At 40.1% G+C, this 26,228-nt stretch overlaps 2 protein-coding genes across 6 annotated transcripts in view; one reads left to right on the plus strand and one right to left on the minus strand.

The window, feature by feature from the left end:
• The window catches only part of LOC110507358 (myeloid leukemia factor 1), a 148,330-nt gene extending 146,667 nt beyond the window's left edge, over positions 1 to 1,663 (plus strand). For all 5 annotated transcript variants that reach the window (XM_036964664.1, XM_036964665.1, XM_021587304.2 and 2 more), the window contains 2 exons: positions 466 to 613; positions 820 to 1,663. In XM_036964664.1, coding sequence (XP_036820559.1) covers positions 466 to 613; positions 820 to 904 — 233 coding nt within the window. In that variant the 3' untranslated portion in view covers positions 905 to 1,663. The remainder of the gene's footprint in view (positions 1 to 465; positions 614 to 819) is intronic.
• Positions 1,664 to 20,903: 19,240 nt separating this feature from the next.
• LOC110507359 (mediator of RNA polymerase II transcription subunit 29) lies at positions 20,904 to 25,592 on the minus strand. Its single transcript, XM_021587307.2, has 4 exons — positions 25,398 to 25,592; positions 23,705 to 23,763; positions 23,521 to 23,605; positions 20,904 to 22,829 (listed from the first exon to the last, which is right to left on the minus strand). Exons 1-4 carry the CDS (start codon positions 25,548 to 25,550, stop codon positions 22,602 to 22,604), a joined length of 525 nt encoding a protein of 174 aa, XP_021442982.1. The 5' UTR covers positions 25,551 to 25,592; the 3' UTR covers positions 20,904 to 22,601.
• Between the last annotated feature and the right edge of the window lie 636 nt (positions 25,593 to 26,228).

The raw sequence follows: 26,228 nt of genomic DNA on the forward strand, positions 1-26,228 counted from the left end.
AATGTTATTATGTCTTATCATCTCATAATGATCCTTACTTGAGTTGAAAATAAAGAGACATAACATATTATAAGCATTATAATAAAACATTACAAAGGAGCATAAATGCTTATCAAGTAATAACACATTATTATACTTGCAGTCTTTAAGTAAAGTGTTACCAAAAATGTATTAAGTGTTTTTTTCTGATGCTTTGATCATTCTTTTAAGGCATGTAAGGCTATAATCCGTGTTCGATGAATAGTCATAAACAAAGACATAGTAAATTATATCAGAGGACTCTCCTCTCCCAGCTCTGTTTGGGGTTTGAAGTCTGAGACATTCCATAGACCACAGTTATGTTCCTATCTCAGAAAAAAATAAGGTATTCAGATTCCAAGAAACTGCTCCTCGCCAGGCTCATCAGAGTGATACATAAACGGTTCCTAACCCCTAATCCCTGACCTCTGCCCTTTACCCTCATAGCCGAGGCGCAGTCCTTTGACAAAGAGTGGCAGCAAGAAGTGTCTAAATTCCGACCATTTGTCCCCATGTCCCGTCTGGAGGCCCCCAAGCCCAGGGCAGTGTACCGGGCAGCCCTCACCGCCGCCACCGGCCCCGACCAGGGACGGAGGTCAGTCATCATGTGTCATAGGTCATATAATGCCAGTTCCCCTCAACGAGGAGTGAGCCCAAACAAACCATTTCTGGATTCTACATCACTTTGAATTTAGGTTATGATTGGAATGTCAAGTATTATACTATGGTTGATCAACAGTTTATTTTAATTTAGGTTGATCGATGAATGATTTATGTCTGCTTTGTCATTTTCCCCCTCAGGGACAAACGAAACCCAAAACCTGAAGGAAGGAAAATACACATTGACGATCTCAACGTCAAAGGCTCAGGCATGACGAAGCAGTAGAAATGTCTAGTGAATAAAGCTATGTCAGGCAACAAATCTTTGATGCTTTTACCTTTCTCCAAGACAAGCTTGGTTTCCAGGTATTTTGTCTCACAGAAAATCAGAATGACCCAGTTGTTGATATGCTTTTTACCCATTAATTTTCACACTACCAAGTAAAGAGCACTTGTTAATAAAGTCAGGCACTTATTCTGTCAGAGTAGATCCACACAAGCTTCTTCCAAAAAGCTCAGGACTCCTGTGGAAGTAGCATTAAGACAGGGACACCATAAGCTACTAGCAAGTGATATATGATTTCAGAATCATGATATGAGAGCAGACATAATTGGTCACAATTAGATAATACAGTATATCGGTCTATCATTGGGCATCAGATCAATGTCAATGTCATCTCAGAAATACTATCCTGCTTTTGGAAATGTCATATTCACATTGTATAGATTGCATCAAAAGGAATCAAACGTATATATTTATGCAGTTTGAAGTCCATAAGTGCACTTAGATGTCAAAATGGTGTACTTTTTTGTGTAATGGCCACCTGCTGTAATCTTTGTAAAAATTATAATATCATTTTTATATTGTTATTTGATGTGGGTTTCTTTTTTTTCACCATGCTGTTAATTTATCCCATAAAACACAGAATTTACGGTTGGGATGAAAGTGTCCGGTTAATTCTGAAATATTCTCATGATGGGATTCTTATCGATTGACCTCATAAGATCCTCAATTTGAAAATAAATATTTCATATCAAAAGTGAATGGGTAGCATAGAGTATTCTTCAACTGAGTGTGTATTTTGAAGGTTCCAAAATGTCATTTTTTTGAAGGTACCAACATTTATTTTACTCGTCATCAAGCATTGTGTTAATCACTGTTCAGAGTGTCTGATACTGTACGGGAGAGCTACTGGCTGTGCCTGTGGCAATTACATCTAGCAGGGTATTTTTGGAACAGACCTGTCAGTGACTCAGAGATGTCTGAGCGGTCGCACACAGCTGTTATGAAAACAGCGCTCTCTCGTGTCACGTGCCCCATGTGCTCCAGATTTAGTTGAACTTGTATTTATTTATGTCTCGTCGCATTTATATCAAGTGTCAAAATATACAGTTGAAGTAGGAAGTTTGCATACACCTTAGTCAAATAGATTTAAACTCAGTTTTTCACAACTCCTGACATTTAATCCTAGTAAAAATTCCCTGTATTAGGTCAGTTAGGATCACCACTTTATTTTTAGAATGTGAAATGTCAGAATAATAGTAGAGAGTGATTTATTTCAGCTTTTATTTCTTTCATCACATTCCCAGTGGGTAAGAAGTTTACATTCACTCAATTAGTATTTGGTAGCATTGCCTTTAGCTTCTTATGGGCAGGTGAGATGGTAGCGTCCCACCTGGCCAACATCCGGTGAAATTGCAGACTACTATTCAAACTGCAGAATTATAAATATTAAACTTTCATAAAATCACAAGCATACAAAACCATTAAAAACATATTTCAACCAGGCAGGTGCTACACGAAAGTCAGAAATAGCGATATAATAAATGCCCTACCTTTGATGATCTTCTTCTGTTGGCACTCCAAAAGGTCTCAGTTACATCATAAATGGTCATTTTTGTTTGATAATATCCTTCTTTATATCCATAAAAACTCAGTTTATCTGGCATGTTTCAGTCAATAATCCACCCAGTTTCCCTCCATCAAAATGCATACAAAATGAATCCGAAACGTTACTAGTAAACTTTTCCAAACAAGTCAAACAACGTTTATATTCAAACCTTAGGTACCCTATTACGTAAATTAACGATAAAATTTAAGACTGAGAATCGTTATTATCATTACCGGAGAAAAATACCAAAAGACACGCTGGAAACACTACAGCCAAAATGGGAGCCACCTAGAAAAACTACCATTTCTGCCTCATTTTTCAAAAAAAACACCCTGAAACTCTTTCTAAAGACTGTTGACATCTAGTGGAAGCCCTAGGAACTGCAATCTGGGAGGACTTTGCTTTATAATAAAAGTGACAGCCATTGAAAATAGTGGTAGGCCCCCCCAAAAAAATTGGGGGGATGGTTTGTCCTTGGGGTTTTGGTTCTGTTATACTCATAAACCTTATTTTAACAGTTTTAGAAACTTTAGTGTTTCCTATCCAAATCTACCAATTATATGCATATCCTAGCTTCTGGGCCTGAGTAACAGGCAGTTTACTTTGGGCATGCTTTTTATCCGGATGTGAAAATACTGCCCCCTACCCAAGTGAGGTTAAATTGTTTTACTTGGGTCAAATGTTTTGGGTAGCCTTCCATAAGTTGGGTGAATTTTGGCTCATTCCTTCTGACAGAGTTGGTGTAACTGAGTCAGGTTTGTTGGCCTCCTTGCTCGCACATGCTTTTTCAGTTCTGCCCACAAATTGTCTATGGGATTGAGGTCAGAGCTTTGTGATGGCCACTCCAATACCTTACCTTTGTTGTCCTTAATCCATTTTGACACAACTTTGGAAGAATGCTTGGTGTCATTGTCCATTTGGAAGACCCAATTGCAACCAAGCTTTAACTTCCTGACTGATGTCTTGAGATGTTGCTTCAATATATCCACATAATTTTCCTTCCTCATGATACCATCTATTTTGTGAAGTGCACCAGTCCCTCCTGCAGCAAAGCACACCCCACAACATGATGCTGCCACCCTTGTGCTTCACGGCTGGGACAGTGTTCTACGACTTTGCAAGCATTTTTCCTCCAAACATAACGATGGTCATTATGGCCAAACAGTTATATTTTTGTTTCATCAGACCAGAGGACATTTCTCCAAAAAGTACAATCTTTGTCCCCATGTGCAGTTGCCAACCGTAGTCTGGATTTTTTATGGCGGTTTTGGAGCAGTGGCTTCTTCCTTGCTTTATAAGGCATTTGGAAATTGCTCCCAAGGATGAACCAGACTTGTGGAGATCTACAATTTATTTTCTTAGGTCTTGGCTGATTTCTTTTGATTTTCTGATGATGTTAAGCAAAGAGGCACTTGGTTTGAAGGTAGGCCTTGAAATACATCCACAGTTACACCTCCAATTGACTCAACTGATGTCAATTAGCCTATCAGAAGCTTCTAAAGACATTACATGATTTTCTGGAATTTTCCAAGCTGTTTAAAGGCACAGTCAACTTAGCATATGTAAACTTATGGCCCACTGGAATTGTGATACAGTGATTTATAAGTGAAATAATCTGTCTGTAAACAATTGTTGGAAAAATGACTTGTGTCATGCACAAAGTAGATGTCCTAACCAACTTGCCAAAGCTATAGTTTTGTCAACAATAAATTTGTGCAGTGGTTGAAAAACACATTTTTAATGACTCCAACCTAAGTGTATGTTAACTTCCGACTTCAACTGTATTAAGGAATCACCTATAATGTTAAATCAACAAATGCTCATACAGTGGGGCAAAAAAGTATTTAGTCAGCCACCAATTGTGCAAGTTCTCCCACTTAAAAAGATGATGCCTGCAATTTTCATCATACGTACACTTCAACTATGACAGACAAAATGAGAAAAAAAAATCCAGAAGATCACATTGTAGGATTTTTAATGAATTTATTTGCAAATTATGGTGGGAAATAAGTATTTGGTCAATAACAAAAGTTTCTCAATACTTTGTTATATACCCTTTGTTGGCAATGACAGAGGTCAAACGTTTTCTGTAAGTCTTCACAAGGTTTTCACACACTGTTGCTGGTATTTTGGCCCATTCCTCCATGCAGATCTCCTCTAGAGTAGTGACGTTTTGGGGCTGTTGCTGGGCAACAGACTTTCAACTCCCTCCAAAGTTTTTCTATGGGGTTGAGATCTGGAGACTGGCTAGGCCACTCCAGGACCTTGAAATGCTTCTTACGAAGCCACTCCTTCGTTGCCCAGGCGGTGTGTTTGGGATCATTGTCATGCTGAAAGACCCAGCCACGTTTCATCTTCAATGCCCTTGCTGATGATAGGCTTTGTTACTTTGGTCCCAGCTCTCTGCAGGTCATTCACTAGGTCCCCCCGTGTGGTTCTGGGATTTTTGCTCACCGTTCTTGTGATCATTTTGACCCCACGGGGTGAGATCTTGCGTGGAGCCCCAGATCGAGGGAGATTATCAGTGGTCTTGTATGTCTTCCATTTCCTAATAATTGCTCCCACAGTTGATTTCTTCAAACCAAGCTGCTTACCTAATACAGATTCAGTCTTCTCAGCCTGGTGCAGCTCTTCAATTTTGTTTCTGGTGTCCTTTGACAGCCCTTTGGTCTTGGCCATAGTGGAGTTTGGAGTGTGACTGTTTGAGGTTGTGGACAGGTGTCTTTTATACTGATAACAAGTTCAAACCGGTGCCATTAATACAGGTAACGAGTGGCGGACAGAGGAGCCTTTTAAAGAAGAAGTTACAGGTCTGTGAGAGCCAGAAATCTTGCTTGTTTGTAGGTGACCAAATACTTATTTTCCACCATAATTTGCAAATAAATTCATTAAAATTCCTACAATGTGATTTCCTGGATTTATCATTTTGTCTGTCATAGTTGAATAACACATATGGAATCATGCACTAACCAAAAAAGTGTTAAACAAATCAAAATATATTTTATATTTGAGATTCTTCAAAGTAGCCACCCTTTGCCTTGATGACAACTTTGCACACGCTTGGCATTCTCTCAACCAGCTTCATGGGGAAGTCACCTGGAATGCATTTCAATGAACAGGTGTGCCTTGTTAAAAGTTCATTTGTGAAATTTCTTTCCTTAACATGTTTGAGCCAATCAGTTGTGTTGTGACAAGGTAGGGGTGGTATACAGAAGATAGCCCTATTTGTTAATACACTGTGATGGAAAATGTTATACTGGTGCTTTTCTATTTTATACATATCTGTGTTTTATGTTTGTGCTTTTCTAATAACTGTTTTCTGTGTTCATGCAAGTGACTGATTGAACGAACCCTCACTGTCAGTATTTGCAGTTCACCCAGACCCTTGTTTTGATATCAGTTTCAAGGTCTCAGCTTAGAGAAGAAATGTTGTGAGGTATGGTCTGTCACAATCATGACCTAGTATTGGTCAGTCACATTAATGAAGCAAACTTTAATGATGAATTAATTATAAGCTAAAACATGCAAATATTACTTGTCTGCAGTATATAAGAGAACTAAGAAGACTGCCCCGTTAGAGCTTCTGACAGATGTTCACTATGGTGCATTAAGTTTGTTGGAACCTCTCCAGCTTGCTGAAAATAAACAATGATTCATTTAAGATTGACTTTGAGTGTCCCTGTGTAAGAATTTCCACAACAATTTGGCATCAACGAACAGGATGATTGATTCTGCCTGCGGAGCTTTCCAGTGGAGTCTGCGAGGAAAACCGGTGGCGCATTTTATGAAGCGTGAGGGAAATTCCTGTCTGACCAAAAGACAACGAAGACCCGCCCAGACCAGACCCTTACTGTGAGCTGCTCAGGAGGAAATACATACTGTAATTTGGAAACAATTGAGGGACGTCAACTGATTTCAGTAAGTCAATTTAAATGAATCTGCATAAAGAAATATATATTGATATTGATAAAAAATCGAATCAAGGCGAGTAACGCATAAAAAGCAGAGGTGGAAAAAGTACTCAATTCTCATACTTGAGTAGAAGTAAAGATTCCTTACTAGAAAATGACTCAAAAGTGAAAGTCACCCAGTAAAATACTACTTGAGTAAAAAAGTATTTGGTTTAAAATATAGTTAAGTATCAAAAGTAAATATAGTTGCTTAAATATACTTAACTATCAAAAGTTAAAGTAGGAATCATTATATTAGTTATTAATTATCATTACATCCTTATATTTAGCAAAACAGATGGCACAATTTTCTTTTTTATTTATTTACAGATAGCCAGGGTCACACTCCAACACTCAGACATCATTTAAAAACAAAGCATTTGTGTTTAGTGAGTCCGCCAGATCAGAGGCAGTAGGGATGACCAGGGATGTACTCTTGTTAAGTGTGCGAATTGGACCATTTTCTGTCCTGCTAAGCATTCAAAATCTAACAACTAATTTGGGGTGTCAATACAAATTTATGGAGTAAAAAGTCAATTTTCTTTTGGAATGTGGTGAAGTAAAAGCTGTCAAAAATAGTAAAGTACAGTGGCCTCCCGGGTGGCGCAGTGGTCTAAGGCACTGGGTTCGAGACTCTGGGTTCGAGCCCAGGCTCTATCGCAGCCGGCTGCAACCGGGAGGTCCATGGGGAGATGCACAATTGGCCTAGCGTCGTCCGCGCACTAGCGACTCCTGTGGCGGGCTGGGTGCAGTGCATGCTGACCAGGTCGCTAGGTGTACAGTGTTTCCTCTGACACAATGGTGTGGCTGGCTTCCAGGTTGGATGTGTGCTGTGTTAACAAGCAGTGCGGCTTGGTTGTGTTTCGGAGGATGCATGGCTCTCGACCTCTCCCGAGTCCGGAGACTACTAAAAACTACTTAAGTAGTACTTTAAAGTATTTTTACTTAAGCACTGATAAAAAAGGTACCCATATTTTTAGTTTCACTAGTTTTATGAGAAGACGTAACGGTACAATGGAAAGCCCCGCTGACAGCTGTCTGTAGGCATTTACAAGAAACTTCTACGTGGTCTGCAGCCACTATAAAATAACACAAGGCATTTATGTATAGCAAGTAGCGGCAAGAGAACCGTTGAAGATACATATGGTGCATAGCAAGAAACAACAAGAGGATTGTTGAAGATGCACATGGGGCAATGAGGAAGTGTGTTTGGGAATAGTACTGAGTGAATGTGGATGTGAGAAATGACATATTAAGCTGATTGAAATGTGGATGATTGAAATGTGGATAATAAATGGATTGAAATTATTACTATTAAGATTGGAATTTGGATAATCAGATTGAATTTTGGATATTAAGCTGATTGAAATTTGGATAACAAGATTGAGATTCAAATGTACCTATAAATGATTGGGTGAATGAGAGCTGTCAGGAGACTAGCTCACGTGTGATTGCTGATTTGAAATTCAGCTATAAATTACTGAGTGAATGAGAGCTGTCTTGCGACTAGCACACCTGTGAAAGAGGTGAATCAATGCTAACCAGTTCTGTGGGCTGAGTTTTTAAATCTGTAACATTATCTAGTGTTCTGTCCACCGCCGCCATTGGATCTAGAGGTAAAGTATGTCTCAGAAATCTCCTACGTAACATGTCTCAGAGGATAACATGTCTTTTTAGTGACGAGGACAACATGATAACATGTCTCATTAGTAACGAGGATAACATGTCTCTGAGGATAATGTGACTCATCAGTGGAGTTTAATGGTATAACGTTATTATGTAAGTGGAGATATGAAAGGAGAAAGATACCCGAATATATTGTTAAACAGAACACTAGAGTGAATATTCAAATCCATGTACGAATAGAACACTGGGGTTGAGGAGGAATTTGTGATGTTACACAAGTGTATAATTGATTACTAGAGATAAAGTAACATAATATTGAAGATAATGGGTTACTGGAGATCTGATGAAGTAACAATATAAAAAATTATAATACTACATAACTTGCACACGTAGACGTACGTAAGTGGTGTAAATAGTATTCTGAGAAATGTTCAGAGTGGTCCCTTTGTGGATAATGTGAGGTATGATAAGGTTAAAACATTGTACGGGACTTGACTTTCCCCTAACCAATAGGATTTTTATTTTTGTATTGCTTGTAACTGTTTCCGGTAATGCTGTTAGGGGAATAACCTGCGTGTAAATGTAATCTGCTGCTGTATTTTTTTGCGTTATCTGTGATCGTTTTGTTTGTCTTGTTTAGTTTCTTAATCATTGTACCTAAACTGTATGTGTAAACGTAAAAGAGACCTTGGTCGCAGTCTGTGTTCCTTGTTGAAATAAAGGTAGAATAATAATAAAACGATTAATAGAACCAATGAACGTTGAACATGATTTTCTGTTAACTAAACTTAAAGGCTACAATTTATTGCACTCCCAATGGAGTTTTCATTGACATCCCAAACAATGAGATATTAAACCAATGAGGTAGCAGGCAAATTGAACCACTCCCACAGGAGGAGTGGGGGTCTGACACTGCCTCCTAGTCTATTTTGTCTCAGGTGCCAGAAACCTTATGGATAGAACATTCCAATGACAGTGGACTGATAGGCCGGGCTAGCCCAGTTATAATAACTGTTTATCTCTCCCCTTCGGCACATTACATATGAATCTTAAAATAATATACAGTGCCTTGCGAAAGTATTCGGCCCCCTTGAACTTTGCGACCTTTTGCCACATTTCAGGCTTCAAACATAAAGATATAAAACTGTATTTTTTTGTGAAGAATCAACAACAAGTGGGACACAATCATGAAGTGGAACGACATTTATTGGATATTTCAAACTTGTCAAATCAAATCAAAAACTGAAAAATTGGGCGTGCAAAATTATTCAGCCCCTTTACTTTCAGTGCAGCAAACTCTCTCCAGAAGTTCAGTGAGGATCTCTGAATGATCCAATGTTGACCTAAATGACTAATGATGATAAATACAATCCACCTGTGTGTAATCAAGTCTCCGTATAAATGCACCTGCACTGTGATAGTCTCAGAGGTCCGTTAAAAGCGCAGAGAGCATCATGAAGAACAAGGAACACACCAGGCAGGTCCGAGATACTGTTGTGAAGAAGTTTAAAGCCGGATTTGGATACAAAAAGATTTCCCAAGCTTTAAACATCCCAAGGAGCACTGTGCAAGCGATAATATTGAAATGGAAGGAGTATCAGACCACTGCAAATCTACCAAGACCTGGCCGTCCCTCTAAACTTTCAGCTCATACAAGGAGAAGACTGATCAGAGATGCAGCCAAGAGGCCCATGATCACTCTGGATGAACTGCAGAGATCTACAGCTGAGGAGGGAGACTCTGTCCATAGGACAACAATCAGTCGTATATTGCACAAATCTGGCCTTTATGGAAGAGTGGCAAGAAGAAAGCCATTTCTTAAAGATATCCATAAAAAGTGTCGTTTAAAGTTTGCCACAAGCCACCTGGGAGACACACCAAACATGTGGAAGAAGGTGCTCTGGTCAGATGAAACCAAAATTGAACTTTTTGGCAACAATGCAAAACGTTATGTTTGGCGTAAAAGCAACACAGCTGAACACACCATCCCCACTGTCAAACATGGTGGTGGCAGCATCATGGTTTGGGCCTGCTTTTCTTCAGCAGGGACAGGGAAGATGGTTAAAATTGATGGGAAGATGGATGGAGCCAAATACAGGACCATTCTGGAAGAAAACCTGATGGAGTCTGCAAAAGACCTGAGACTGGGACGGAGATTTGTCTTCCAACAAGACAATGATCCAAAACATAAAGCAAAATCTACAATGGAATGGTTCAAAAATAAACATATCCAGGTGTTAGAATGGCCAAGTCAAAGTCCAGACCTGAATCCAATCAAGAATCTGTGGAAAGAACTGAAAACTGCTGTTCACAAATGCTCTCCATCCAACCTCACTGAGCTCGAGCTGTTTTGCAAGGAGGAATGTCTCTCGATGTGCAAAACTGATAGAGACATACCCCAAGCGACTTACAGCTGTAATCGCAGCGAAAGGTGGCACTACAAAGTATTAACTTAAGGGGGCTGAATAATTTTGCACGCCAAATTTTTCAGTTTTTGATTTGTTAAAAAAGTTTGAAATATCCAATAAATGTCGTTCCACTTCATGATTGTGTCCCACTTGTTGTTGATTCTTCACAAAAAAATACAGTTTTATATCTTTATGTTTGAAGCCTGAAATGTGCAAAAGGTCGCAAAGTTCAAGGGGGCCGAATACTTTTGCAAGGCACTGTACATTTAATTAGTGTGAAGCAGAAAGTGAATAATTCAACAGAAATTTGAAATAAATATTAAGAGTAACATTGTTAGGGTAAACTAAAATGAAAACAAGGCCTTCCAATATGGAGAATGTTTGTTTTGTTTTAATAGGGGGAAAAGCAGAATGTTGTTTGAGAGTGATCCGTGTGTATTAGTAGTAGTAGATTGAGAAGGTTTACCTATTGGGAAGAAGGCAGTCCTTAGTTGAAGGAAATTGATATGGAGACTAGTGAAAGTAACAAAGTGAATAGTAATTGGCTTTCGGGTAGTATTCTAATAATGCAATATTTGAGTGATTTGAAGAAGATTGAGCTTTGGGACTGATTAAATTAGAGACAACTCACTCCTACAGGCCTGGTCCACTGCTCTCATGTTTAAAGTCATCTGTTGTTTGGGTTGGAGATAACCTTCTTGTTCAGTTTACCGCTGGTAAACACTGAACTCAAACAGGCTGTAAGAGAGACAGTGGGGTATTTAGGTAAAGTTTGTACAGAATTGTATGTCAATGCAACAGATCAAAATGACAATGATTACAAGAGAGGGGCTCTGGGATTGTTTACTTTAGAAGGTGCCTATTCAATGTGTCTGAAGTATAATTCATATACAACTGATGGAATGTCTGCTACCAAGTTGTTTTGAATGTTTATCAATGATTCTGTATCTCTCCCTTTGAAAGGCTTCTTAAGGCAAGTGCCTTGGGATAAATATATAACCACTGAACTGTAACTCTGCAGTGAGATCGCCAAGGTGAAAGGGGAGTATAAGACACTTTGGGAAAGAAATATGGTTTCAACTATGTGTTGTTATTCTCTTTGATATTTGTTTTAGAAATCTGTATTAAGAATATTGGTAGTAGTAATCATTTGTGAATCAGTAATGCCCTAAACTAAACTGTTGTTCTGATCAGTCCTCTCTCGAGGTTATGGCGAAGGTGACCACAGATGTGTCTAGATGCATGGAAGAGATAATTTGACCAAGAACAGTGTGAACCTCAACACCCCTAACTGGCTGAAGCAATGGCTAAAATGTCATTCAGTATGGTCCTTCACCACTTCTACCATGAGACCTGAGAACTGAAACACTATATGAAGAAGAACATGAAGAAACGCCAGAAGGATGAGTGCCATAAGGGAGGGGGTTGGTCAACCATGCCCATAATTGATTTAGGCTTATCCTAAATTGTTTATTTGGAGTATCAAGTTGATTGTGGAGGTCTGCACACTGCGAAATGTATAGGTCATTTAGACTAAGAATGCTTTGAGATACCAATCGGTCATTACCAAGAGAATAGTTAACGCTAGAAATATAAGATGAATGTATTGTATGTCAATGGAAATGTACATTCTGATAATAAATGGTGTGTGCTAAGTTGGGGGTCTTAAATTTAAGATATAGAACCAATATGAAGCACTAAAGACTATCATTCCACATTTGGGTTGGATAATTTATCAACAGTTATAATTATGATTTGTCAAAGCAAGGCTTCTAGAAACAGAGCTATGCACCTACATTTTGAGCAGAGCCACTAGATTGTAAATTGGTCTAACCTTGCACCAATCAAGGTTGGTGTCAAATTGTTATAATATGTGTTCTCTCTCTTCCTTGTGAAAGTCAATATGCATGTGCCCTAGACCAAATTTAAGAGATCTCTAGAGACGTAGAGAAAATAGGAAATGCTAAAAATAATTGCGTAAATTGGCTCTGCAAGTCAAGGGGGCACTTGTGCAATCGTTGGCGATGCATGTTGTACTTTTGTCCCAGATCACATTGCAACCATTTTTTTTTAAAACTTTTTTATTTAACTAGGCAAGTCAGTTAAGAACAAATTCTTATTTACAATGACGGTCTAGGAATAGTGGGTTAACTGCCTTGTTCAGGGGCAGAACAACAGATTTTTACCTAGTCAGCTTGGGGATTCGCTACACCTTTTGGTTACTGACCCAACGCTCTAACCACTAGGCTACATGCCGCCCCTGTTGCTAAGAGTCATTCCCCAAAAAACAGAGTGGGCGCTTGCAACTTGGTTGGAATCCTTGTTTGGAAGTTAGAGATCCCAAATTGCCCAATGGGCAGCAGCATGTGTTTTTTTGTTTAGTTTGCTTAATTGTGTAATTAACATGCTGTCAGGCAATCTGTGCCTCCATGGCTGGTAAGATTTCAGCAGCTATCATGTTTTCTGCTCCTCCAGACAATGAAGAAACTAAAATGAGCTGCCAACTCTGGATGAGCTCCCATTTCTCCCTGTAGATTACGGACGATGAGTAATGATTGAAGGTGGTTTTCGTTGAACAGGTTGAGGGTAAGGTAACCTAAACCCTTAACCTGTTTCCATTATGTGGAACACTGAGCTAAAGAGCCAGCACCAACTTTTTGAAGTTCTTAGCAGAATTGTTAAACGACAAGGTTTTTGATTTTGACGAAGTTGATGTCCCACTTAGTGAAAACCATAGGTCAATACAACCCTATTGTGGTAAGAGATATGGAAACAATGGTTAACATTGAGAAATGTATTCACCTCTGAATCTACAGATCCCTTATGCGTGTGTATTTTTGATACTCACTCCCGCTGATTGTAACCTTTTGATTGTAGATTTTAGCTTTATTCGGATTCATTATAATGATGTAGTTACTAGAAGTGTAACCTTTTATGTTTTATTATAATGATGTAATTTGATAGAACCTCCTTTTGATAGAAGCTCAAATCTAGTGCTTTCTTCACCTGCTGCACTGGTCCCCGGCTGCCTGGATCTGTCTCTCCCAGTCTGGTACAGGTGCCCTCGCCACTCTCTCTCCCCCCGCAGCTTTGCTTGCCTACATCGCTGACTTTTTATTGATCTGCTGTTGGACTATTTGAATAGTAATTTTCAGGGCAATAAACAAACATGTTGCTGTTGTTCATTTTGCTGTTGTCTCCCCTTGGCTTCGACAATGTTGGCGACACTTTTAGAGCCCGTTGCTGGAGGAAATATGACTGTTTCTCCCTCAAGTTTTGTGTCAAACCACACGCTTGCTTTGTAAATACATGTGAGAACTATGCACATTTCTCCCAAACAACATGGGAGAAATCGGACCCTTGCACTTACATGTCAGGACTGTCTCTCTGGACTTGACACATTTCCTCAAATATGTGGCATTAAAGACTCTGGTGACTATGGATTGTCGTTCAAGTGCTGTCTGTAAATCCAAATGTTGTAACCCCCGATCTAGACTTGCCATTATCTTGCTGCTTCTACTGTCTGGAAATGTGCAATCTAACCCAGGTCCTGACATTCTTACCCCTGCTGAATTAAGTAGTCAGAGTGGCCTGAAGTTTCTGCATATGAATGTAAGAAGACTCCCATGTTGTTTGTCTCAGCCTTCAGTATTTATGCTGCAGTAGTTTGTGTCGGGGGGGCTAGGGTCAGTTTGTTATATCTGGAGTACTTCTCCTGTCCTATTCGGTGTCCTGTGTGAATCTAAGTGTGCGTTCTCTAATTCTCTCCTTCTCTCTTTCTTTCTCTCTCTCGGAGGACCTGAGCCCTAGGACCATGCCCCCAGGGCTACCTGACATGATGACTCCTTGCTGTCCCCAGTCCACCTGGCCGTGCTGCTGCTCCAGTTTCAACTGACCTGAGCCCTAGGACCATGCCCCAGGACTACCTGACATGACTCCTTGCTGTCCCCAGTCCACCTGACCGTGCTGCTGCTCCAGTTTCAACTGTTCTGCCTTATTATTATTGGACCATGCTGGTCATTTATGAACATTTGAACATCTTGGCCATGTTCTGTTATAGTCTCCACCCGGCACAGCCAGAAGAGGACTGGCCACCCCACATAGCCTGGTTCCTCTCTAGGTTTCTTCCTAGGTTTTGGCCTTTCTAGGGAGTTTTTCCTAGCCACCGTGCTTCTACACCTGCATTGCTTGCTGTTTGGGGTTTTAGGCTAGGTTTCTGTACAGAACTTTGAGATATCAGCTGATGTACGAAGGGCTATATAAATAAATGTAATTTGATTTGACTTCTGCCGAAGCTTGATTTTGTGAATGTATGGATAAAAACTGCTAACCATGATGTATTTATGCTTTCTGAAACCTGGCTCAAAAAATCTATTACAGACAAAAATATTGGCATAAACGGTTACATTGTTTTTTGTACAGATCGTAAATCTAAGGGTGGTGATGTTGCTGTATACGTGAAAGACAAGTTCTCAGCGGTCGTTCTGACTTCTGTTACTAAACCTAAGCAATATGAATATCTGTCTTTGAACCTAAACCTTGGCTCATCTTAAAATATTGTTATATCTTGTTGTTAGACCTCCATCTGCTACTGCTGGCTCACTCAAAGAGGATTTCAGAGAATATTTTATATTCAACCTAGTTACACTGTTGACAATCCGAGTGAGATTATAGGTTGCAACAGTGTAACTAGGTTGAATATAAAATATTCTCTGAAATTCTCTTTGATTGATTTGATCTTTTAACCAATACTCATCATTTTAATGCTTCTGGTATTTTTTCCAAATGACATAAGTGATCACTGTGCCATTGCCTGTGTGAGAGATGGTAAAATTCCTAAGCAATATCCACGTGTCATCACAAAAATAAACTGGAAACATTTTGATATCCAAGTTTTTTTTTTTTTTTTTACATGTATCTAGCATTGAATGGAATAGAATGGAATTAGTCCCTGATGTTGAACTAGCCTTTTCTTACTTCCACAATGCATTCCAGGATGTATGCAATAAGCATGCCTCTCTTTAAAAAAATGCAGGTATAAGGGCAGAGAGAACCCTTGGCTTACTGATGAACTTACTAAAATCCTAAGGGAACGAAATGCTAAGTGGGCTAAAGCGAGAAGGTCTGGTTCGGCAGATGATTGGATGGCTTTTAAACGTCTTCGAAATATGGGTGTGGCTATGATCCGTAAATTGAAAGCAGACCACCTCCTGAAATCTACTTCGGGAAACATAAATAATACATCCACATTTTGGCAAGTAGTGAAAGGTTTGGAGTGCAAAAAAGATACACAGCTTCCCAAACAATTGTTGGTAGACACACAGATTGTAACTGAGAGAACCTCCATTCTGAAAGCCTTAAATCAGCATTTTCTAGATGCAGGCAGTTTATTTGAAAAGGTTAAAGGTATAATTGAGCCCCCTATGAATTTACCTGACACAGCTGTGCACTCCTTTTCATCCTTCTCTGTTTCAGAAGTGCGTAAAACCCTGAAAGAAATTGATAGAAAAAAAATCACCTGGCCCTGATGATCTAGACCCCCGCCTCCTACACCTAGCTGCAGACATCATTGCTCCCCCTTAACATGTATTTTTAACCTCAAACTTGATGTTAAGGAAATCCACAAGTTATGGAAATCTGCTGTTGTACTGCCTCTCCAGAAAGGTGTAGATCCTTCGCTACTTGACAACTATGGCCCAATATCAAAATTGTCTGTACTGTCTATGGTACTGGAGTCCTTAATTATTAGGCAGCTGAAGGACTACCTCCAAGAAAACTCCTTAAATGGAATGCAGTCAGGTTTTAGATCTGGCCACAGCACTGTTTCAAAAACATTGAAGGTTTTAAATGACATCCACTGTGCTCTTGACATAAGGTACATTGTGTGTCTGTCTTTATTGATTTGTTGAAGGCATTTGACACTGCGGGCCATGTTGTGTTAGTGCAACGGTTAAAATGTTGTGGAATTACTGGTCATGCTCTTGATTACCTATCAAATTGTACGCAATGTGTAATGGCGGATGGTTGTAAATCTGAATCCAAAAGTTGTGCTCGGGTGTTCCGCAAGGTTCTATTTTGGGCCCACTGTTGTTCATTTTGTATAACAACATTGGGGATCATATTAAAACAGTGGATTTTCATTTTTATGCAGATGATACTGTTATTTTTTCAAGTGGTAGTAGTTTATCTTTAGCTTTTGAAAATGCCCAAAGAGCATTTAACATCATACAACAGAATCTGTATGATTTAAAGCTTGTTCTGAATTTGGGTAAAACAAAATGCATGGTATTTTCAAATGCCAGGCATGTTACTAAATCAAGTCATTGCTACATTGGCTGGACATACTATAGAGCAAGTCAAAGTGTACAAATATTTTGGTGTGTGGGTTGATGACAAGCTGAGCTTCACTGTGCATATGGAGAACTTGATAAGAAAGCTCAAGATGAGAATAGGTTTTTATTACCAGCATAAGGCTTATTTTCTCTGGAGGCCAGGAAGGAGCTTGTATGATGTACATTACTGGCGGTTTTAGATTTTAGTCACCCAACATCAATGTGAAAGACTGGTGGAAAGCATGCCAAGACACATTAAAGCTGTGATTGATTTATCAACTCTTTCTAAGTTAAAACAGTATTGTGTTGTTTAAAATTACAATTAATTTATTTTCTTTGCATTATTCGAGGTCTGACAACACTGCATATTTTTTGTTATTTTGACCAGTTGTCATTTTCTGCAAATAAATGCTCTAAATGACAATATTTTTACTTGGTATTTGGGAGAAATGTTGTCATTTTACCCAAACACATACCTATAAATAGTCAAACCAGAGAAACTGATCATTTTGCAGTTGTCTCTTAATTTCTTCCAGAGCTGTATATGCCAGTCTCAACCACTACCCTGAGAGCACTTGATTCAGTATATCATGCAGCCCCAGTGGTCCTGGAATTCTCTCCTGAATATTTTAAAATGTAAAGATCTAGTCTCGTTGGTTGAGTTTAAACACTTGTTTGATGTCAATATCATAGAAGAGTGTAATTGTCTTTAGGCCAGCTGTTAAGATATTCGTGTTTTTTTAACGTAATATGTAATTGTTGTACTGTATGTGTGTATATAGCTTTGTTTAATGTTGTGTTAATGTACACAAGTTGTTATGTTGCAAACTTTGTTCCCACTGCTGCTATTTGACCAGATCTCAATGAGAAAAACCTGTATCAATAAAATGTAATGATTATTATCAGAAGTTATAAGAGGATGGAAAATATGGTTGATACTTTTCTATTTAATACATTTGTGTTTTATGTTTTTATAATAACCCTTTTCTGTGTTCATGCAAGTAAGTGACTGAACGAACCCTCCCTATCAGTATCTGCAATTTAGCAGTACGCCCAGACCCCTGTTTTAATATATCCGTTTCAAGGTCTCAGCTTAGAGAAGAAGCCTCATGAGGTATTGGTCTGTCACATGCATGACCCAGTACTGGTTAGTCACATGAATGAAGCAAACGTTAATGATGAATAAGAAAAAACATGCAAATATGACTTCTCTGCAGTATATAGGAGAACAAACGGGACTGTCCCATTAGAGCTTCTGACAGACGTTCCCTATGGTGCATTAAGTTTGTTGGAACCTCCCCAGCGCGCTGACAATGAACAATGATTCATTTACGATTGACTTTAGGTGTCCCTCTGTAAGAATTTTCATAACAAGACCAAGTCTATATTATGGCAAGAACAGCTCAAATAAGCAAAGAGAAATGACAGTCCATCATTACTTTACGTCATGAAGGTCAGTTAATCCGGAGAATTTCAATAACTTTGAAAGTTTCTTCAAGCGCAGTCGCAAAACCATCTATGCGCTATGATGAAACTGGCTCTCATGAGGACCGCCACAGGAAAGGAAGGCCCAGAGTTACCTCTGCTGCAGAGGATAAATTCATTAGTTAACAGCACCTCAGATTGCAGCCGAAATAAATGCTTCACAGAGTTCAAGTAACCGACACATCTCAACATCAACTGTTCAGAGGAGACTGCGTGAATCAGGCCTTCATGGTCGAATTGCTGCAAAGAAATCAGTACTAAAGGACACCAATAAGAAGAGACCTGTTTGGGCCAAGAATCAGGAGCAATGGACATCAGTGGCTGAAATCTGTCCTTTGGTCTGATGAGTCCAAATTTGAGATTTTTTGGTTCCAACCGCTGTCTTTGTGAGACGCAGAGTACGTGAACGGATGATGACCTCTGCATGTCTGGTTCCGTGAAGCACGGAGAAGGTGTTTTGTTGGTGACACTGTCTGTGATTTATTTAGAATTCAAGGAACACTTACCCAGCATGGCTACCACAGCATTCTGCAGCGACACACCATCCCATCTGGTTTGCGCTTAGTGGGACTATCATTTGTTTTTCAACAGGACAATGACCCAACACACCTCCAGGCTGTGTAAGGGCTATTTGACCAAGAAGGAGAGCGATGGAGTGCTGCAACAGATGACCTAGCCTCCACAATCACCCGACCTCAACTCAACTGAGATGGTTTGGGATGAGTTGGATCGCAGAGTGAAGGATAAGCAGCCAACGTGTGCTCAGCATATGTGGGAACTCCTTCAAGATAGTTGGAAAAGCATTCCAGATGAAGCTGGTTGAGAAAATGCCAAGAGTGTGCAAAGCTGTCGTCAAGGCAAAGGGTGGCTACTTTGAAGAATCTCAAATATGTTTTGATTTGTTTAATACTTTTTTTGAGTACTACATGATTCCATGTGTGTTATTTCATAGTTTTGATGTCTTCACTATTATTCTACAATGTAGAGAATAGTAAAAATAAAAACCGAAATATACACATACATACCGTGCACTCAAAGTATTCAAACCCTTTCACAATTTCCACATTTTGTTTCGTTAGTCTTATTCTAAAATTGATTAAATACTTTTTCCCTCTCAAATCCACAAACCATACCCAAAGAAAAAACAGGTTAAGACATTTTGAAAATGTATTAAAAAGACAGAAATACCTTTACATAAGTATTCAGACCCTTTGCTATGAGACTCGAAGTTGAACTCCGCTGCATCCTGTTTCCATCGATCATCCTTGAGATGTTTCTACAACTAGATTGGAGTCCACCTGTGTTAAATTAAATTGATTGGACATGATTTGTAAAGGTAAACACCTGTCAATATAAAAAAGGTACCACAGTTGACAGTGCATGTCAGAGAAAAAAACACACGCCATGACGTCGAGGGAATTGTCCGTTGAGCACTGAGACAGGATTGTGTCGAGGCACAGATCTGGGGAAGGGCACCAAAAAATAGCTGCAGAATTGAATGTACCCAAGAACACAGTGGCCTCCAATCATTCTTAAATGGAAGAAGTTTGGGACCACCAAGACTCTTCCTAGAGCTGGCCGCCCAGCCAAACTGAGCATTCAGGGAAGAAGGGCCTTGGTCAGGGTGGTGACCAAGAACCCGATGGTCACTCTGACAGAGCTCCAGAGTTCCTTTCTGGAGATGGGAGAACCTTCCAGAAGGACAACCTTCTCTGCAGCACTCCACCAATCAGGCCTTTATGTTTGAGTTGCCAGACGGAAGCCACTCCTCAGTAAAAAGGCACATGACAGCCCGCTTTTAGCTTGCCAAAAGGCAACTAAAGGACTCTCAGAACATGAGAAACAAGACTCTCTGGTCTGATGAAACCAAGATTGAACTCTTTGGCATGAATGCCAAGTGTCTTGTCTGGAGGACACCTGGCACCATCCCTACAGTGAAACATGGTGGTGGCAGCATCATGCTGGGGGAAATATTTTTCAGCGGCCGGGACTGGGATACTAGTCAGGATCAAGGGAAAGATGAACAGAGCAAAGTAGAGATGAAAACCTGCTCCAGAGCACTCAGGACCTCAGACGGGGGGAAAGGTTCACCTACTAACAGGACAACGACCCTAAGCACACAGCCAAGACAAAGTAGGAGTTGTTTTGGGACAGTCTCTGAATGTCCTTGAGTGGCCCAGAGCCCGGACTTGAATCCAATAGAACACCCCTCGACAGACCTGAAAATAGCTATGCAGCGACGACGCTCCCATCCAACCTGACAAAGCTTGATAGGATTTGCAGAGAAGAATGGGGAAAACTCTCCAAATACTGGGGTGCCAAGCTTGTTGCGTCATACCCAAGAAAACTCTAGGCTATAATCACTGCCAAATATGCTTCAAGGATCTCAATACTTGTTTTTTTAAAACATTTTTATTACATTTGCAAAAATGTGTAAACCTGGATATTCTGTGTAGATTGACAACAACAAAAAACGAATCAAAAAGGCTGTAATGTAACAAAATGTGGAAAAAGTGAATGGGTCTGAATACTTTCCAAATGCACTGTGTTTGTGTATATATAGAAAATGTATGTAAAAGAAAATAAATTAAAGTGAGTAAAAAAGGTTTATTATAATTAAGACAAAGCTACCTGGCCACACAAAGGTTTTGCAGTTTGGTTGAATAGTAGCTGGTCTTGGTACAGAATTCCCAACACATGACTCAGTTACTTCTCTGGTGGTCATATTAGGCAATGTGACTACTTGTGACAAAACAAAATAATACTTCCACCTTAGGGCATACAAACTTGATTAAAACTGAACTCCGCAGTAGCGGTAGTCAAAATGATCAGACTTGTTCATTCCCTCTTGAATTCGGAACGGTGCTATGCCAGAATGTGGACCACCAGAGCCCGGCGCGGTATATGGACCAAAAAGATCATCAAGGACATCGACCACCTGAGCCACTGCCTGTTCACACCGCTACCATCCAGAAGGCGAGGTCAATACAGGTACGTCAAAGCTGGAGCCGGGAGACTGAAAAACAGCTTCTATCTCAAGGCCATCAGACTGCTAAACAGCAATCACTAACTCAGAGGCTGCTGCCTACATTGAGACCCAATCACTGGCCACTTTAATAAATGGGTCACTTATACAATGTACTCTAAATGCCACTTTACTGTATTTTAAACTATTGCACCTTGCCTATGCCGCTCATCCATATGCTTCCATGTCAATATTCTCATTCCCCCCTTGACATTTGTGTGTATTAGGTAGTTGTTGGCAAATTGTTAGATATTACTGCACTGTCGGAACTAGAAGCGCAAGCATTTCGCTACACTCGCATTAACATCTGCTAACCATGTGAATGTGACAAAAAAAAAATGGAAAACGTACTTCAATCCAGAGATGGAATATTTCGCTGTACTCCTAATCATCCCGAAATTATGAATCGAGAAGATTGAAATAATGAGTTTTTAATTAAACAGCCCTTTGTCAGCATGCTAGGTTAGCTAATGATATAGCAACACTTTTGTTGTGTTGTTGAATTCCCCCCAACGCTAACAGTTGTTTTTTCATGGAATCCAATAGGCTGCTATAGCATTGGCTAGCTTAGCATGCTGACAAACGGTCCACATTCTGGCAAAGCACCATTCTGAATCAAGACAGAGAAATGAACGTTTTGGTTACAGTAGCGGGAAACGGCGCCACAGATGTCCCACCTCTGTTATTTAATTTTCTGGCCGAGCTCAGGAGCGTGGAGCAGCATGGTTTTAAAAAATGGCTGTATTCATTTTGTGCTTTTCTGTCACGCATGCAATGATGACGAGGGGAAGAAAACGTCTGTCAGTAACTTCGTTGTCGTAATATCGCAAACGAACATCGCTGTTTCACCACTGGGCATTGCAGCTTTAAGTGTTTAACAGGTTTCAGTATTTTATTTTTGTGAAGCGAGTGAACAAAATAAAAAAGGGCATTGGCTTGTAAAAATACTATAGCAACCTTTAGTTCAACACCTAGTGACCTCGTCAAGACCCCATTGGTGTCAAAAGTGGGATAGCGTTGTTGAAATTATGACTGGCTGGATCTGAGGCACAGTTGGTTTTCCATAATCTGAGGAAGCTGTGAATCTCATTACTTGATGCTCGAGGACATTATTTTTGCTACTTTTCTGATTTTTGGGGGGAAGAAAAGTGAAGAGGGGCATCCATTAAACAGTTAAATCAACTTTGTATGTCTTTATCAATCATTACAACAACAAAAAATACAAATCACTTTAGAAAAATAATAATATAATGAAATGCCCATTTCTACAGGATTCCTGGTGGCTGGCCCTTTCCTGCGATTTTCTTGGAGCACTCCAATAGAGCGTTATGAATGTCTTTGGCGCAGGAGATCTGCGACTTGATCATGCTGAGGTACTGTGAGTAGGACAGGGACTCTGTCTGCACGGTGTCAGGCTTGGTGGCTGTTGGGACCAGGTTAGGAGAGTGCTTGGCACTGTCAATGCTCTGGGATAAGCACTCGTAGGCAAGCCGCTATGGGGGAAACAAAAGAGGAGTAAAAGTGAGCGGGTGACCAGGCTGCCAGCTTTATCAATGTATAAACTATACTGTATGTTATGGTGAATGATGCTTAGAAGTCTAAAAGCCAAATAGAAATAAGACATTTGTGTAGTAACAAGAGGTGGAGAACTGGTGGCGCAGTGGTCTAAGGCACTGCATCGCAGTGCTAGCTGTGCCACCGGAGACTCTGGGTTCTTTGCCCAGGCTCTGTTGCAGCCGGCCGCGACCGGGAGGTCCATGGGGCGATGCACATTTGGCCCAGCGTTGTCCGGGTTAGGGAGGGTTTGGCCGGTAGGGATATCCTTGTCTCATTGCGCACTAGCGAATCCTGTGGCGGGCCGGGCGCAGTGCACACTGACCAGGTCGCCAGGTGCATGGTGTTTCCTCCGACACATTGGTGCGGCTGGCTTCCGGGTTGGATGCGCGCTATGTTAAGAAGCAGTGCGGCTTGGTTGGGTTGTGTATCGGAGGACGCATGGCTTTCAACCTTCGTCTCTCCCGAGCCCGTACGGGAGTTGTAGCGATGAGACAAGATAGTAACTACTAACAGTTGGATACCACGAAATTGGGGAGAAAAAGGGGGTAACATTCAAAAAGAAGAAAAGAGGTGGTGAACAATTTCACTGGAGCATGGAAATACAAGTAGGTTGTGTGTGTGCCTCACTAAGCAGAGTTCCAGCTGATCACACAGGGCATAAAACTCTTCCAGACTCTTGTCAAACCGCTGTACACTGGCATCGCTGCTCTTTCTGAAACACAAAGGAAAGTTGTGCATCTTCAGTTCCAGAAAATACACGCTTATTGGCTGCGTATGTACCATTGAGAGTTAGGGGAAAAAGGGTACTTACATGCCATTGTCAATTGATGTATTATGTCCCAAATTTAAAGAGGCAATCTTCATGACATTCTAGACAGAAAATAATGCTTAGTTATCCTATATTTGGTGTAGCTACATTTTGCAACCATGTATATAGCTATATACAATATTTTGTTACTATGCATACATATTATATTGCATTAAAAAGCATTATCACCATATTCACTGTATCTCACCACTATTTGCAGTTAAACTAAAAAAGGTAAGCATTAAAAATATTGCCTAGTCAGACCATTACTACTGTTCCAGCTGGCTGATGGGTGTTATTATTATTATTAGTGTAAAGCGTAGCACAGAGAATTTTCAACCAACTTGTCTATACTTCCTCAATTCCCAACATGGAAGACAACGCATTGCTAGTTGCAGATGGTTCATTTGAACTTAGAAGATGCTCCGTTATTAAATTAAATCCTTTTTTTTTGCTCCATTAGGTAATCAACAACGTGTACGCTGCCATCTTGTCTATTTCAAATCTTCTTGAGACAGGTGGGTGTTATGCATGTCATGAGTACGACTCAGAAATCTTGAATGGGTTGAATTGGGCTGGGTCCCAAACCCTGCACCTATGATCCAAATTAGAGCCAGGTGGGGCACCTGTACCTTTGGTAATGCTAATTTTGAATTATATAATGGAAAATTGTCCACATTTAATATTTCCTCAGTCAACCCCATAGTAGAATAGATTACCTATTCAAGCTTGTCACATTCTATGGGAGAAAATAATACTCTTCTGGGTGCTTTCAAATTGCGAGTGGCACAGGGGGAAAAACATGCACGCCCGGTCATTACACAGGTGAGCTACTAGCCCTTCTCATGACACCAATTTTCGTTATGATTAGTTAAGGGGCAATGCAACGACCGCTGACGGAGCGCCGAAACTCTCTAAACTCACATAGGCCAATAGGGCCTGGCCTACACCTCACATGCGATAGAGGATTGGAAATATTTTGAATTTAACTTTCATATAAGCAAGAAATAATTGTAAAAATACCAAATATATTTACTGTATGTTGTTTAGAAAAGTTGCTTTCTGTTTACACCCAGCAATTTTATTTTCAACACCGACTAACAGAGATTACACTTCCTCCTCTTGAGCTTAACTGGGGAGGAAGTTTCTTACCTTGGTTTGCCCAGTGTTGTTACATTCTGCCGGGAGCAACCAGGACGCAATTTTGCTAAACTGCTTACAGTATGTTTGCCTTATGTATTTACAATAGTTTTTTTCTCACTGATGTGAATGTTAAAGTTCCAAAGGTTTCCAAACCCGTATCACAAGCAGGATTAGTAACGTTCCAACAGAGCGTCAGTATTGTAGTTCATTGATCCAGCTGTTGTTATATGCCGGATTGATTGAGAACTCTAACGCTGGGTAAGGCTTGAGTTCTAGAGCTAGTCAGCTGGCTACAACCTTGGCTGAGTGCCCCCGAACTAAAGACGCCCCCCACCTCACCTCCCAATTTAACTACTGGTTGAATGGCACTCACCCGTCTCAATCAATGGTAATATTTGAAATAGACAGATGGCAGCGTACACATTGTTGGATTACTGGAAGGATCGCCAAGTAAAGGTTGGTCGATAATTCGCCTTTCCCCCTCTGTGTGGCAGTGAAGAGACCAGACTGACCAGCCATTGTTACGAGCTCATGTAAACAAAACGTGGAGTACCTGGAGGCTCTCTTTTAATTGTGGAATAAGCATTTTGAATCGATGAACAGGGTCGAAATCTTGCTGTTGACTCAACTGCTGTTGTTGAAGTGTAGCAGCTTGCTGCATTCCAATTTGGGGAATCGGTCCACCGGGTTGTTGCAGCGCTGCCATTTTTTGGTGAACTTCTTCTTCGGGGAAGTTTTGCGGGGGACTACATTCTTTCATGGTGTATTGCCACCACCTACTGGGTGGGGTGAAAAATGAATGGCGTTTTGGGATAAACGCACAAAATAAGGTCTGTGGTAAACACGGCATAGGATTTGTTATACGTTTTGTTCTATGATATTATCATCAGCTAACTTCACATTGTGAATTTAGAATAATTTGTGTAATAATAAAACACAAATTGCAAAGGCTTCATAATTCATAAAGGTCATATCTCATAGAACAAAGCGTATAAGATCTCCTAAACCTGTGTTAACCTCAAACCATATTTTCAGTGTTTATTGCAAAATTATATTCTTTCGCCATTCATTTTTCCCATATGGATGGCTGAACGAACCAGATAACTTATTTCCTGGTTTTAGGACTAAATATATTTGCTACAAGTGAAAAACATACCACAGTTTAAGTAGCTGCTCTAACAATGAAAATTAACGTCCTCAAAAATAGGAGGCAAGGGCAGATGGCACCAGTGTGTGAACTGTTTTTTTTCCCTCAAAGTTGCCTGGATATCCTACTTACGTCAGTACACTCTTACCCTAAGCATTATGTAGCGAATAAGTCATCCCATTTGTTGTTAACCAAATACAGTAACAGTATAAGTCATAATACCCATAAAACCCAGCG

The sequence above is a fragment of the Oncorhynchus mykiss genome, chromosome 27 (genome assembly GCF_013265735.2).
Source record: "Oncorhynchus mykiss isolate Arlee chromosome 27, USDA_OmykA_1.1, whole genome shotgun sequence".
NCBI classification, from domain to species: Eukaryota; Metazoa; Chordata; class Actinopteri; order Salmoniformes; family Salmonidae; genus Oncorhynchus; species Oncorhynchus mykiss.